Consider the following 14,345-nt stretch of genomic DNA (forward strand, 5'->3'; position numbering starts at 1 on the left):
CTGAGATCCCAGGTTCCCTGCCCTTCCTGTCTTGCTCCCTGCTTTTTCCTTTGGCTTATAAGGTGCAGGGTAGGCCAGGTTTCAGCACCGCAGGCAAGAAACAAGGACAGGCTACACTGGGGCCAAACATGAGTCAGCATAGAGGAGGCCATGCGCTGGTTCCAGAAGTATGATGGGATCATCCTTCCTGGCAAAAATTCCCCTTTCTACACAAAAAGCCAATAAGCTAATTTCAGCGAAAAGTGCTGATTGGTAAGCACTCATTGTGTATTACAAGAATTGTCTCTTTTCTATTGCATTACACTTTTGGTTTTGTTTGTTTGTTTGTTTGCTGCTAAATTTGTATACAATTCGATAGATCCTATTTATTTTATAGATCAAGATCTCCAACCTCGTGGGAAATCGAACTCCTCGGAAGTGGTAGTGGGGTGGCATCCCCCCCCCCCCCCTTCCCCTCCTAGGCTTATCCTTCTAGAGCAGTGGTTCTCAACCTTCCTAAAGCCGCGGCCCTTTAATACAGTTCCTCATGTTGTGGTGACCCCCAATTTCATTGTTACAAATTGAACATAATTAAAGCATAGTGATTAATCACAAAACAATATGTAATTATATGTGTGTTTTCTGATGTTCTTAGGCGACCCCTGTGAAAGGGTCGTTCGACCCCCAAAGGGGTCGCAACCCACAGGTTGGTGCCCCACAGTTTGAGAATCTTGTCAGTTTGTAAGCACTCTTTACCTTTCTAGCTATTTTCCCCAAGTCTTTGCACATTGCCTTGCAATGTATTGTGTGGTGTGTTTTTTTAATTGATTTTGTAGAGAGAAAAGGGAAAGTGAGAGAGAAAGAGAAACATAGATGTGAGAGCAAACATAGATTGGCTGCCTCCTACATGCCCCCTAAAGGGGATTGAACCTACAAGCCCATAATCCCTTCCTCCCCCCAACTCAGAACCCAGCAGCAAGCTAACCTACTGATTGGAGCGCCTGCCCCTGGTGGTCAGGGCATGTCAAAGTGACTGGCTGACCAGTTGACTCTCAGAGAATGGAACCAGCAGCTTTCCCTGCACTGGACCAGACCCAACGAACTGAGCCACACCCACAAGGGGGCCTTGCAATGGTTTTCGTTCTTTGCTTTTAAAAAATAGATATTTCTATTGGTTTCAGAGAAGAAGGGAGAGAGAAGATAGAAACGTCAATGGTGAGAGTGAGTCACTGATCGGCTGCCTTCTGCAGGACCCCCAGCCTGCACCTGGCCGTGTGCCTTGACCTGCAATCCAACTGTGACCTCCTGGTTCATAGGCCCACGCTCAACCACTGAGTCACAAGGGCCGGGCTGTAATGGCTTTAAGTGTTACACAATAGGCCTATCTCATATTTCACAGGTTCTGGCTTCTGAACTTGGTCAGGAAGATCTCCCACTCCTGAGTGAAGGCGCTCTTTCCTGTCCCTCCTCCTGCACACCCTTAACCCCCACCCCCCGCTTCTTCCCCCCACCCATCTCCAGCTTCTACTTTCCCATGGTCTTGAGACCTGCCCTGCCTGAAGGCCCAGCCCCCCTCCTCTTCGCCCTCCCTCAGCCTCTCCTGTTGAAGGAGGTGGGGTGAGGTGGGGTGTTTCATTCCTGGTCAGTTTGGAAGAGCTCTTGCTGCCCAACCTATTAACCCTGTTCCCCTCTGTGCTGCAGTGACCCACCCTCAAGTCCTGTGTATTGACGTAAACTGCTACGTTTCATACAAATATGTCCATCCTGTATTTCTCCTTGTGGGTTTGAGACCTGGACCAGGAAGGGCTCCCCCTCCCCCTCCCTCGCAGAGTCCTAATCTTGCAGCTGTCCCTTCCCACAGGTCAGGAGCATAAAAGCGCTCAGGGGCGCAGCCCTGCAGCGTCACCATGGCCCCGCTGTGCCCACTGCTGCTGGCGCTGGCCCTGGTGGCCATCCCCGGTGTCCGAGGCGCCTGCCCGGCAGCCGCTGACCTCAAGAAGCCCAGTGGGACACGTACGTGCGCCAAGGTCTATGACAAGAGCGACCCATATTATGAGAACTGCTGCCAAGGTGCGGAGCTGACCATAGAGACAGACAGCGACCTGCCCTTCCTGCCCTATGAATGGAGGAACATCATCTCCTCACTCGTGGTGGCCCCGCGCTGTGAGCTCACGGTGTGGTCCCGAAGTGGCAAGGGTGGCAAAACTCGCAAGTTCAAGTCAGGCACCTACCCGCGCCTTGAAGAGTACCGCAGGGGCATCTTTGGCCACTGGTCCAACGCCATCGCCTCCATCTACTGCAGGTGCCCTCCTGTCCCCGTGCCAGTGCGCACACTGCTTCCACAGCACAGAACCCAGCCCACCACCACCCCCAGCTTCAGTTTGCCCAGACCCCTGAGTCCCTGACCCAAATTGGGAATCCCTAGACCCATCCTGGAGGCCCCTTCTCACCCGCATCCCTCCCCCAAGCCCATGCCCCTTGGATCTCTCAGACCAGTTCTGGGATTCTCACACTCAGAAGTGACGCAACCCCCTCCATTTAGGGAGCCCCCCCACAACCTTCCGGAACCCCCACCTGCCTACCCACAGCTACACTGTCCAGGGAGGGCCACTAACTCCTGAGCTGCCCAGTCTAGCTTGGGATGTGGAGCCATTCACCCCCTCACCCTGGAGTCCCAGAACCAAAGCCAGTTCTTCCCTCTCCCCAAATCATCAGATCTCAGAGCTGCCTCAGGCTTCCCAGACTCTACATCTGACCCAGACCTCAAGACCCCAGACTCATATCTGGGGACACCCTGTCTGGCCCTTATGCTCCCTAACCACCCACACCCTCTAGGACGGCCTCAAAACCAGGACCCAGTCCCAGGGTCCTTGGGAAGGTTCTGGAGCATTTGGAGCCCTGAGCCCACCCTGCACTCACATATGCAAACTCACAGACTTGGGACCCTAAGTCTAGCCACAGTAGCCTCCAAACCACCACACCCGCCCACAAGAGCTCCAGGAGACCCCCGCTCCTGAAGTGGAAGCCCCGCCCAGCCCAGCCCACACCTTATCTCAGGCTCTAGAGCTCCACAAGCCACAGATCTTTGAGACCCTGGCATTTCCTGGTGATAAGTTTTTATTCTGTTGCAGGTGCAACTGATGCCTCAGAGGCCCCTCATCTCCAGCCCCTACAGAACGAGGAGCCCCTCACCCAGCCTTGTCCCTGGGCCTGCTGAGGGCCCCAAGTCCCAAACAAGAGAGCTTTCTGCCCGCCCCCTTCCCACCCTGCCTTCCCTGCAATACAGTCCTTATGAAGTTGCCCCTGTCTGCCATCTGCTTGTGCTTGGGACCCAAGTCCACCCAGGATGGGGAGATAGCAGGGTGGTCATGCCAGGATCAGCCCTACCTGGGGCAGTGCTGTGATTGGGGACGCACCCATAGATTCTGACATGGATTTAAGTGTGCACAAAGACACACGCCCACAGGAAGCATGTGTGGCATGCAATGGCACTGCTGCTGATAATTAGACATTGACATGCTTCCCAGACCTTTTGGTGCACAGCCCTTCCCTGAGTGATCCCAGCTGCTCTGGCCTGCCAGGGACCTCCAGTCTCAGGATTCATGCATGAGACAGCAGGAGGCCTTCAAGGACCAGCCCAGGCCAGGCCAGGGTCTGTTGCGAGATCTGGCCAGAGCCTAGGACTTATGGGTTATTTAATCCTTCAACCCTCCCCTCCCCTACACATGGAAGACACTTTAGTGCAAATTTGCATATTTCTGCAAATGTGACTTTGCAACCTATTCTCACCCCCACCCCCAGGGATGGGGCCCTTGATGGATACCTGGGTTTGGGGGCTCTTAGGAGAAGCTAAAGAAGAGAATTGTGGGTCTTGGGGAAGGAAAGATATGGGTACAGCCCACGGGGAAGGACAACTTGGGGTTGGATGGAGGAGGAGAATTCGGGGGGATTCTGAGAGCTAAGAAATGTGGGGGAAAGAGGAAGGTGGAGATGCTAAGAGACCATAAGGTGGGGGTATGTGAAGAGATCAGAGGTCAAGGGAGGTGTGGGAGGTGGAGGAGGTGTGAGGTGCTGGAGGATCACAGAGCAGAGGGTGTATGAGTGGGCTGGGAGCTCAGCGAAGTTCTAAGGAGCAAAGATGGCAAAATACTCAGAATCCTTGGGCACAGGTGTTTACTGGTTTAGTCAACAAGGGTTTATTGAGCACCTAGTATCTGTCGAGCACTGCCTTGGGAAGACATGGTTCCTGCCCTCCTGGAGCCCTGAGAGTGCAGGGGAAATGCCAAAGATTCAGACGTTCGGGGGGCGGGGGTGGGGAGGGCGATGAAGTCAGACACTCAGGATGAGACAAGGGGTCAAAACAGCCAGTCACTCCCTGAACTGCACAGACACGGAGGAGTCAGTCACCCTTGTTCGCCGCAGCCCACCAGCCTCCGTGCGGTTCTTCGTCTTGTGCAGGAAGTGGACAAAACGCACACCAGGCCCATACTGGCGGAATACGTGGGACACCTGTGGCAGCAGCGGGTCAGAAAGAAGTCCTTATTAGGGACCGATGAGCTCTGCTCTCCCCCCTCCTCCCTCTGTGAGGTCTTGGGACGGGTCTGGGTTGGCAGCTGGGACAGGGAGTCTCACCTGGACCCAGCGGCCAGGAGGGCCCCTCCCAGAGGTCCGGGGGGCCACATGGTGCTGAGCAATGATGGTGTGTCGGTCAGCTGCCAGCAGCCAGACGTGCAACTCATAGACACACACGTCCAGCCGGCTGTCCTCAAACCTGGGGGTGGGGGGAAGGACTTCAGCTGCCACCTCAGACCCAACATCCCCACCCCAATGTCTTGCCCCAATCACCGTTTAGCACCACTCACTGACACTCCCCACCCCCCTTGCCGACCCTGTGCCCCTGGGCTGGCTGGTGCTACCAAGACAGCCCCTGCCCCCCCTCTTGGGATTCATAGTCCAGCGGGGAGGCAGTGACCAGCAGGAATAGTCAGGACCAGCATGGGGGCTGGTCAGGGAAGGCTTCCCAGTGGAGCCTTTTGTAACCGACTCCTGAAGGACAAGGACGAATCGTCCTGAGAAAGACAAGCATCTGAAGAGGAAAGAACAGCCTTGGGCCTGGCACATTTCAAATCCTGAAGGTGTCCGAGAGAAGGGGCCACAGAGGTGGGCAGGGCTGGGTCCTGCAGGGACAGGAGAGTCCTGGTGGGAGGCTCAGACCAAAGGGGAGGGCGGGGCGGGGTTGTGCTTTTGGGAGCCCCTGTGTGCACCCTGGGGGGGGGGGGGGGCACGTACCAGTCCATGACAGTAATGTCTGGCTGCTCATCATCAAGAAGCTCCTCCCACAGCCCCTCGGCCAGCAGATCCACACACTGATGCTTCACCGTCCAGCTGTGAGAGGGGGCACAGGGGAGGCGGGCTCTGGGACCTGCTGGCATTCTCGGGCATCTCCCAGGGCAGCCTGACCCCAGGGAGCAGGGAACCTGATCACAGCACCCTCATATCCAGGGGACCCCGGTATGGGTGCTGGGCCCTCACTGGGCACCTTATAGTCTCGGTTCCCATCACCCTCTTGGCAGGCGATGCATTCTGAACCCTGTGTTGCGGTGGGGAAACTGAGGCTCAAGAAGGGAAGTGACTTGCCCAATGTCAAGCACAAAGAAGCTCTGGGCCAGGGTGACTCTGAGCCCCTGAGTTACACCATCTCACCCGCTGCCCAGAAGCGGGGATCAGATTCTCGGGGCCCGGGGACTCGCCTCCTCCCAGGGGAAGGGCTCAGCAGAGGAACAATAGTAGCTGCTACTTGGGAACACCTACTATGTGTAAGCCAGACCTGGCCAAAGCCTGTGCTGTGTGTTAGGGACATTCTCTGGGCAGGTGACTAACTCTGTGTTTACAGAGCAAGAAACTGTGCCAGAGAGGCAAAGTCATTTTCTCCAGGTCCCACAGCAAGGAAGGCTGGAGGAGGGAATCCATCGCAGGCCCGGGCCTGGCCACTCACCTGCAGTTGTGCTGGAGCTGCTCAGTCCTAATGTACCACCCACGGAAGTTGCCTGCAGGTGGAGGGGCAAAGGGTTAGAAAGCACAGAGTGTTGGGCACCCTCCCCTGGGGACCAGCCCCCAAGCACTCACCCAGTGTCTCCAGGGGCTGCCGAGTGGGGCCAGTAGGGGGCGCTGGCTCATAAATGTTGATGCCTGAAAGGGCAGGTGATACACAGGGCCTCAGGCCTGCTGGAGCTGCCCCTGTCCACCCTCTCCCTGCACCCTACCCCCAGGGCCCCTCTGAAGGGCAGGAAGCTGTGCCACCCACCAGGCCAGACCAGTCTGGCAGGGTCGAGTGAGCCAGGGCCCAGGGGGAGCCCTGAGAATGTCCTGGGGGAGAGGGACCAGGTGCGTTCTGGTGCGGCACCAAGAAAAAGGCACTTTGAATATAGGCAGAGGGAGGAGGGAGGAGGGGGTGAGCAGGAGGAAGGGAGTGAGCTGGGTGACAAGAGACACAGGGAGAGCTGGAGACACATGGCACAGAAGGAGACAGAGGCAGGGATACCAGGCAGGACAGAGCCTCAAGTGGACAGACAGAGGTACAAATAACAGAGACAAAGGCACAGAAATAGGGATAGAGAGACAAGGGAACTGGGGGAAGAAGAGCAGACGGTCTGGGTAAGCAGCGCTGGGGAAGAAGCTAGGGCTGGTGGCACGGGCACTTTTGGGGTTGGGCGAGCGCAGCAGGTTGCGGTAGAGTGGCCACCACAGGAAGAGCAGTTTCGGGTGTGGGTGGGGGGCTGGGGGGCGCTTAGGCGAACAATGTTGGTGAGCAGGACCTTGCTCCTGCATGTCTTGGGTGGGGCGGAATCATCCTGTGGCAGAGGATTCAGGGCATCGGCGAATGACACCCATTGAAGGCATGGCCTCCATCCCTGACATTCAGCAAAGCTCCTCAAGTGTCAGGATCTGGGATTTCTCTGGGATCCAGGCAAGCATGGACCTCGGCAGACGCATTCCCTCTCGCTAACCAGCCACACTTAGAGTACCGAGTATTAAGGAGGGATCTGGGATGTCTATTTGAACAGGGGGTGAGGCCGACGGAGCCCTAACGAAGCATGCCCGACTCCGGAGACCAGGTTCATTGACGCAGATCTAAGTTTATTGTGTAAGTGCAGCAGTATATATAACATTTTAGACCAATCAGAAGTTTACACAATCCTTAGGGCAGCCAATAGCAGGAAAGATCAGGGGACTATGTAGGGGCTCTAGGAGGTTTGCTCAGGCGGGCACTGCCACTTCCCGGTGTGCCTTGGAAGCTTGCACAGGCAGAGTGTGCTCATGCCATTGCATCCGCCACTGCACTGAGATAGATCTCCTGAGCTCGTCCCACATCTATTGGGCCCAAATTGTATTTCTCAGTGATGGTCACAGCAATACCTCCCTCCCACATGCTCTGCTGCAATGTGACTGCCACTCCACCATCCAGAGGAAGTCTTATTTTCACCATCCCCTTGAATCTGGGCATGGCCAAGACGCCTTGGACCAATAGAACACAGTGTCAGTTCCAGGCTTAGCCATTAACCAGCCTTCAGATTTCACTTCTGGACCCTTAAACACTGCTCTGGGGGCAGCCAGCCCCATGTAAGACGTTCATCTACTCAAGGGCTGTGGTGCTGTGAAAAGTCTGAGTCACATGGAGAAACAACAGCCCGGCTATGCTCCCAGGAGACAGGCAGCTATGGAGTGAGCCACCACTGGCACCCACCCCACTGACATCGAACTGTGACCCGGGGAGAGACCCCTAGTGACAATCACTCACCTGAGGGTGAGCACGACACAGAGGCAGGTGAGGCAGGGACGTTGCGAGGGCGCTGGCTATCCCCCCATGGATAACAATGACAAACTCTGGGCAAACGGTTTTTGAAAACACAACTATTTGAAGGCACTGGAGAGTGACCAGAAGCAGGCAGAATCTTTCAAAGAACAGACCAAGGTGTGAGACTAAGTTTATATGGCTTTTCCTCTGTGTAGGGAGCGGCTACAAGGTTAAGCCTTGGACTGACCTATTGGCAAAGTCACAAACAAGTCCCAGCTTAGAGTGCACAGCCCTCCTGGCATAATTAGGCTTGACCTTATGACACTCCCTAGATCCTTCCTAAAGAGCTAATGGGCTGTGGCAGGTGCAGTAAGTGCTGCCAAAACAAGTGAAACTCACAAGAACATTGTAACTATTGTGACCCCTACCTTGTTTACCTCTGGCTATAAAATAAAGGCTCAGCTTGCCTTCTGGATCTCTCTCTGTGTGGCCTTAGCCAGGAACAGGAGATGCACCTAGACCCAGCTTATTCTCTTTGTCTTTTCTTTTTTAAAAAAATATATATTTTATTGATTCTTTACAGAGAGGAAGGGAGAGGAATAGAGAGTTAGAAACATCGATGAGAGAGACACATCGATCAGCTGCCTCCTACACCCCCCCCCCCCCACTGGGGATGTGCCCGCAACCAAGGCACATGCCCTTGACTGGAATCGAACCTGGGACCCTTCAGTCTCCAGGCTGATGCTCTATCCACTGAGCCAAACCAGTCAGGGCTCTTTGTCTTTTCTAAATCCTACACCATCCCTCCTCAGGCTCACTGTACCCTTCACTGTGCTGGCCCGGGACATCTCTGGGCACAGGCCTCTGTCCATGTGGCAAGGGGCAGTGTGAACTCAAGCAGAAAACCAGTCATTGACTCAGGTTATCAGACACCAGAGCTGAGGCTGTGAGAGCAGTCGGAAATTGAGAGGAGAGAGCCCATCATGGAGAGAACCCCAGAGAAAGAGGATCAAATTCCATCTCCTGAAAGAAAGAAGTAAGCTCTCAACACAGGACTCTGTAGCCACTGCACATGTCCCAGACACTGAAGGCAAAGCAAGCTGGCTGCTAGCACTTCTGTCATTCAGCAAGAAAGGAGAGAGGTGACGAGGAGGGCATGGCATGTCCTTTAAAGGAACAACTCAAAAGGGGCCCAGATCACTTTCACTCGTGTGTATGGGCCACAACTTCGTGCCACAGGTGCAGGGACGGTTGAAGAATGTTGTTTTAGTGGAACACTCTTGAATCCACTTCAAGTCCAGGGTTCTCCAAGTAAAGGAAGAAGAGGAGAAGAAGCACAGAGAGCGCTGGCTGGAGTCTCTGCCACTCCAGCTCTGTGGGCGGTCATATGATTGTGTGGTGACTGGAGCTGTGGCGTCCATATTTCGGTCATGAGGGGAGACAGTACTAATACACTGAGGATGGAGCACCAGCCAGAGAGTAAGAGCCTGGACCCACTATGACAGCCTGTCCTCTAGGGCAGCACTGTTCACATCTAAATATTATGTGAGCCACGTGTGTCATTTAACATTTTCTAGCAGCTACATTTCATAAGTAAAGAGAAATGTGTGAAATTACTTTTACATATATTTTATTTGACCCAATATATTCAAAATATTATTGTTTCAACATGTATAATCAACATGAAATGTATTATTAGTGAGATTTTACTTTTTTACAGTGGATAAAAAATCTGTACATCCATCTATTTCCTAGCTTTGTCCATAGAGAGTGGGTAGAAGCAACAATATTCCTGTCACAAGCAGCCCTCCTAGCACCCAGATCGCGATTTTTTAATACTGTCTCCACGAAGAGGAACCAGAGCTCCTTGAAGAAAAGGCTGGTTACAGAGCTGAGGCAGGGACAGTACAAGGCGAGCCTGGAACATCTTATTCCAGAAAGCAAGGAGGTGCTCAAAGGATGAGGGGACACATGGAAAGGGCTTAGGAGCCATCTTGAAAGGGTTCCCATTGGCCTAATTGAGGACAGTTCGAGCATCAACTGAAGTTATAGCAAAGAATTATAATGCACTGAATGAAATAAGAATTCAGTAGTCCATGCTGTTATAAATCAATTAGCAAATACATGCATGACGGAGGGGAGCACAGCTCTTCCTAAGAGTAGAATGCAATGAATAATGCAAGAAGAAGGATGAAGTTATTTGACAACTGACAGAATATTAACATTCAGGCTGTGGGCTCTGAGCACCCGTATGTCCCCCTCTGTCCAAGACCCTTTGACATCATCAATGGATGCTAAAATGAATGGGTTGCAGTTTGAAAACTAACAGGTATTTGCATAGTCTCAAAGTCCTCCACATATTTATTATAAAGAGAAAAATAGTAGTTTTACAGAGGAGAAACTTGGCAGACATCATCTAAACATTTTTTTAAAATAAAATCTATTCCAATTCCAGGGTCTATTTTATACGTAGAGCACAGCTCAACCCGCACTAGCGACATTTCAGTGCTGAGCTCCATGTGGCCTGTGGAGCAGGTTAAATAATGTAGCTCTAAATGGACCCTGCTGTCTGCACTTCTCATCACGTGCAATGATAAGTGTTGTTATAAGGCACTTTTATTTCATGTGCTTTACATATAACAGAAGGCATCTCAGTGATCCACTCACATACCCACAAAGAAACCACACACGCACACAATCACTCACGTTCTGTGGTGGGAGAATAGTGGCCCCAACGCCCAGCCCAAACCCTGAAACCGTGAATCTCTTATGTGACCTGGCAAAAGGCCCTCACAGAGGTAACTGAGCTTTATAGATGTGAAAAGAGAGAGGTTGTCCTGGATTATCCCCCTGAGCCCCGTCTAAACACCGAGTCCTTAAAAGCAGAGAACTTGCTCCAGCTGGAGGCAGAAGAGAAATGTGGCGGAAGGAGCAGTCAGAGGGATTCCAGGCGAGAGAAGGATGTGACCCGTGGCTGCAGGCTCTGAGATGTAGGTCCATGTGCGAGGACCAGTGAGAGGCTGGCAGGAGCTGCGGACTGACTGACGCTTTCTGCCAGCGGGAACGGGAACCTCAGTGTTACCACTGCAGGGAAGAGAATTCTGCCAACAGCTTGACTGAGCTTGGAGGTGGACCCTTCCTCCCAAGGCCTCCCTAGCAGAATCCCAGCAGCCACACTTGGATTTCAGCCCTGTGAGACCCCTGGCAGAGGGAGAGGCTGGCCACCCAGAGCTCTCATCTATGGAGCTGTGAGATACTAAACTTGTGTGGTCTGAAGATGCTAAGTTTGGGAAATCTTGTTATGGCGGCGGGAGAAAACTAATCCGCACAATCGTACCCACACCCCCACAGCACAGGAAACATCATTTTCTTATCATTTATTTGAACAATTCTTACAAAAAGTAGAAAATAAATATTTTATCGGGTCTGAGTTTGACAATTCACCCACATAAATACATAAATAGTGGTTGGGTGGCAATAAATTAAGAAACGTGAGGGACGCATAAATAAAACCCAAGATGCTGGGACAGGAGGCCGGTGGGCCTGAGGGTCACGCACACAGGTCTCCATCAGCGACACATCTCAGGTCACCGACGAGGAGGTCGAAGAGGTTGGATGCGACAGAGGCTTGAAGGCAGCCACGGGATTCCTGTGGAGAGGAATGGACAGGTCAGTGGCTGTTCATCACCTGGGCCCCCAGTTGTCCCCAGAAACTGGTCCTGCCCCAGTCACTCACCTTCTCCTCAGCCTCCTGGAGGCGGTGCAGCCATTGGCGGAGGTGGCCCCGGGGCCTGGGGCCTGCTGTGGACTGAGCTGGGACCTGTGGGCGAAGGAGGGTGGTGAGTGAACAGGGTCTCAGACACACAGGGACATACGGGTGGTCAGAACCCACAGACGAGCCTGGGAGCCCAGAGCACTCACACAGGCCTGAAGCTTGGAGTGGATGTGGCGCAGCGTGTGAAGGGGCTGGTCCAGGAGGTCCCCCAGGGTCGAGTTAGCCACGGTCTCCAGGACCTTCAGTGTCAGGGCCAGCTCAGCCTCCAAGGCCACAGGGCGCTCCCACACCTGAGCAGGGAGAAGGACAGGTGAGAGAGAACAGGTGAGGAGGGCGGAGGAAGGAGCAGGTGAGGGCAGGAGACAGGAGAGAGGGAAGGTCAATGTGAGCAGGTGAGGAGAAGAGGTCAGGGGGACTGCTGGGGAGGGCAAAGACACAGAGAACAGTGAGAAGGAGAAGGTGAAGGGGCCACCTAAGGAGCCAGAGGAGGGGGGCCAGGTGAGGGCAGGGCTGGGCCTGAGTCTCCCAACTCACCTGCAGCTGCCTCAGGTCCCAGGTCCTGGGGAGTGGGCAGGAGCTGCAGCTCTGGTTCCTCAGCAGGAGGGACTCTCCCTGGAGAGCAAGGACAGAGGTCAGCCACAGCTGGAGGGCTGGAGGTTGACCCCGCAGTGGGCTTGGAGGATGGCTAGCAACAGGAGCAGGGGGCTAACGTCCTAAAGGATGGTAGAGGCATCTCCAGGGCAGAAGAGCAAGAGTCAGCCCCCAAAGCAAGAGCAGGAGGTAGACCATGTGTGAAGGGTGGAGGGTAGCCCAGGGAAGGAAGGGAACAGGCCCACCTTTAGCCAAATGGGGTTGTGACCCACAGAGGGAAGGGTGGAGGGTAGCCCACAGCATGGGGGTGGGGAGGGGAGGCAGGGGAGAGGGAGGAAGACTCACCAAGGCGTCCTTGGCCCTCCTGAAGGCCTTCATCTCTTGTGGGGACAGAGACTTGAATTGGGCCATGTCGCAGCCCCTTGCACCCAGGAGTGTCGGGAGTGGTGTGGTGACGGGAACTGCTCCTGTGCTGGTCAGCACCGTGGTCATCAGCATCAGCACCAGCGCACAACACACAGCCAAGTCTGTGTTAGGGAAGGATGGGCAGATGCGGGGACAGAGTGTCAGGGGCTGTGGGTGGGGGCTGTGGCGAGTGAGGGTCATGGACAATGATGTGGAGGCTCACCCAGCTTCATCCTGGTCTCTGGTCTCTGGTCTGTATTCCAAGTGGGGATCCAAGTGTCCTCTCAGAGGCTGTCTCCTGGGTCTCACTCAGCCTTGTGTGGTGTCTCTGGCCTCAGTCTCCTTTTCTGGGTCTCAGCCTGCTGCTCGGTCTGTGTGCCCGAACTTCCAGCTAGGCAGCGATGCAATTCCTCACTGAGCTCCATGGTGCAGCTTTTAGCCTGCACAGGCAGGCAATCCCAGCTGATGTAGAAAAATGGAAACATACCTGCCATTAGGGGAGGCCCCAGGCTGGGGAAGCCCGTGCAGGGCGGGGCCTTGAGCCAGGTGAGCAGCTGGAGCTGAAACAGAAAGTGACACACACTCAGGCTCACCTACAGGAGGTGAGGTCCCAAGAGGAATCTCAGGATTAGGGCAGCCTCAGCCCCACAAAGAGGGGTTGCCTTTCTGCAGGACACCCCCGTGCAGGGAGAGGAGGAGGAAAGCACCTCCAGGGCTGTTGCCCCTTCTGAGAAGGGGGCTGTCAAGGGAGGGGAGAAGACAAAGGGAGAAGGCTGGAGAGGGTGTATGGGAGAGTCAGCAACACAAAGCAGCCCAGAGTTAAGAGATCAGCTCTTTCCCCTTTTCCCCTTAGGGGCTGTGAATGAAGTGGAGGAGAGGAGGTTGACAAACAAACATCTTTAATTGTCCAGACACAGAAGGACCCAGGGATAGGAGTCTCTGCTAGGGAATCCGGGTGTAGCCAAGGGCTTCAAGGGATCCTGTCAGTGTGACAAATGCCTTCATTCATTCATCAAGTATTACCCAGCCCCTACTTTGTTTCAGGCACTGCTCAACGTGCCAGGATCAGAGTATTGGAAAGATATCCCATAAAACAACACTGGTCGGAGCTTTTCAAAAAACAACAACTTTATTGTATTGATCTTTACAGAGGGAGAGGGAGAGGGAGAGAGAGAGACATCAATGTGAGTGTGAAATATTGATCGGTGGCTTCCTGCACATATCCCCACTGGGAACAGAACCCAAAACCTGGGCATGTCCTCTAACCAGGAATTGAACCAGCGACCTTTCACAGGGGAGGACGCTCCAACCCTGAGTCACACCAGCCAGGACTCCTGGGCCTTCTTACTAGAGGAGAGTAGGGGAGGGGTAAGCACTCACTGTATATTACATCAGGTAACAGAAAATGAAAGCACAAATGTGAGGTGACAGCAGAGTGTAGGAGGGGGCTGCACTGAATTAGGCCAGAAAAGTCACATTTGAGCAAAAACATAAAGTGAGAAGTGAGGGAGTGAGCTATGTCATGATCTGAAAAGAAAAAAAGACACCCCCTACTCCTGATCTGGGAGTACTTGATGCCTCACTCCATCACGGAGGCTTTGCCACAATATAGTACTGAACCCATGATAACATTAGGGGCACAATGTAGTTTGCCTACATCTATATATACTTGAGGCCCAGTGCACAAATTCGTGCATGAGTGGGGTCCGGCCAGCCTGCCCTGATAGGGGTGGTGGCGGCCAATCTGGGTCAGGGCTGGCCAGGGGGAGGAGCCGTGGGCAGTTGGTTAGCCCTGCTTCC

The 14,345-nt window shown here is 53.9% G+C and overlaps 3 protein-coding genes across 3 annotated transcripts; 1 reads left to right on the forward strand and 2 right to left on the reverse strand.

Annotated features, from left to right (window-relative positions):
- Window positions 1-1,886: 1,886 nt before the first annotated feature.
- LOC132216913 (syncollin-like) lies at window positions 1,887-3,279 on the forward strand. The gene is made up of 2 exons (XM_059666603.1): window positions 1,887-2,281; window positions 3,111-3,279. Exons 1-2 carry the CDS (start codon window positions 1,887-1,889, stop codon window positions 3,118-3,120), a joined length of 405 nt encoding a protein of 134 aa, XP_059522586.1. The 3' UTR covers window positions 3,121-3,279.
- A 927-nt stretch (window positions 3,280-4,206) lies between these two features.
- LOC132217369 (F-box only protein 50-like) lies at window positions 4,207-8,646 on the reverse strand. The gene is made up of 6 exons (XM_059667493.1): window positions 8,593-8,646; window positions 6,106-6,238; window positions 5,975-6,026; window positions 5,269-5,364; window positions 4,612-4,750; window positions 4,207-4,488 (listed from the first exon to the last, which is right to left on the reverse strand). The coding sequence occupies exons 1-6, from the start codon at window positions 8,644-8,646 to the stop codon at window positions 4,348-4,350; spliced, it is 615 nt and encodes a 204-aa protein (XP_059523476.1). The 3' UTR covers window positions 4,207-4,347.
- Window positions 8,647-11,037: 2,391 nt separating this feature from the next.
- LOC132216356 (interferon lambda-3-like) lies at window positions 11,038-13,291 on the reverse strand. The gene is made up of 6 exons (XM_059665520.1): window positions 12,769-13,291; window positions 12,486-12,667; window positions 12,084-12,161; window positions 11,696-11,839; window positions 11,511-11,594; window positions 11,038-11,423 (listed from the first exon to the last, which is right to left on the reverse strand). The coding sequence occupies exons 1-6, from the start codon at window positions 12,776-12,778 to the stop codon at window positions 11,325-11,327; spliced, it is 597 nt and encodes a 198-aa protein (XP_059521503.1). The 5' UTR covers window positions 12,779-13,291; the 3' UTR covers window positions 11,038-11,324.
- Between the last annotated feature and the right edge of the window lie 1,054 nt (window positions 13,292-14,345).

Source organism: Myotis daubentonii, chromosome 15 (genome assembly GCF_963259705.1).
Source record: "Myotis daubentonii chromosome 15, mMyoDau2.1, whole genome shotgun sequence".
Classification (NCBI taxonomy): domain Eukaryota; kingdom Metazoa; phylum Chordata; class Mammalia; order Chiroptera; family Vespertilionidae; genus Myotis; species Myotis daubentonii.

Bases quoted from the DNA above. Each gene is read 5' to 3' on its own strand.
- LOC132216913 (XM_059666603.1), top strand. From the start codon at position 1,887: ATGGCCCCGCTGTGCCCACTGCTGCTGGCGCTGGCCCTGGTGGCCATC.
- LOC132217369 (XM_059667493.1), bottom strand. From the start codon at position 8,646: ATGGACAGAGGCCTGTGCCCAGAGATGTCCCGGGCCAGCACAGTGAAG. The intron at 6,239-8,592 runs GTGAGCCTGAGG...CCCTGGGGGTAG, and splicing joins CCAGCACAGTGAAGGGTACA to GGTGCAGGGAGAGGGTGGAC. The intron at 6,027-6,105 runs GTGAGTGCTTGG...CTCCACCTGCAG, and splicing joins GCAGCCCCTGGAGACACTGG to GCAACTTCCGTGGGTGGTAC.
- LOC132216356 (XM_059665520.1), bottom strand. The intron at 12,162-12,485 runs GTGAGTCTTCCT...CTTGCTCTCCAG, and splicing joins GGAGGGCCAAGGACGCCTTG to GGAGAGTCCCTCCTGCTGAG. The intron at 11,840-12,083 runs GTGAGTTGGGAG...CTCCCTGCTCAG, and splicing joins GGGACCTGAGGCAGCTGCAG to GTGTGGGAGCGCCCTGTGGC.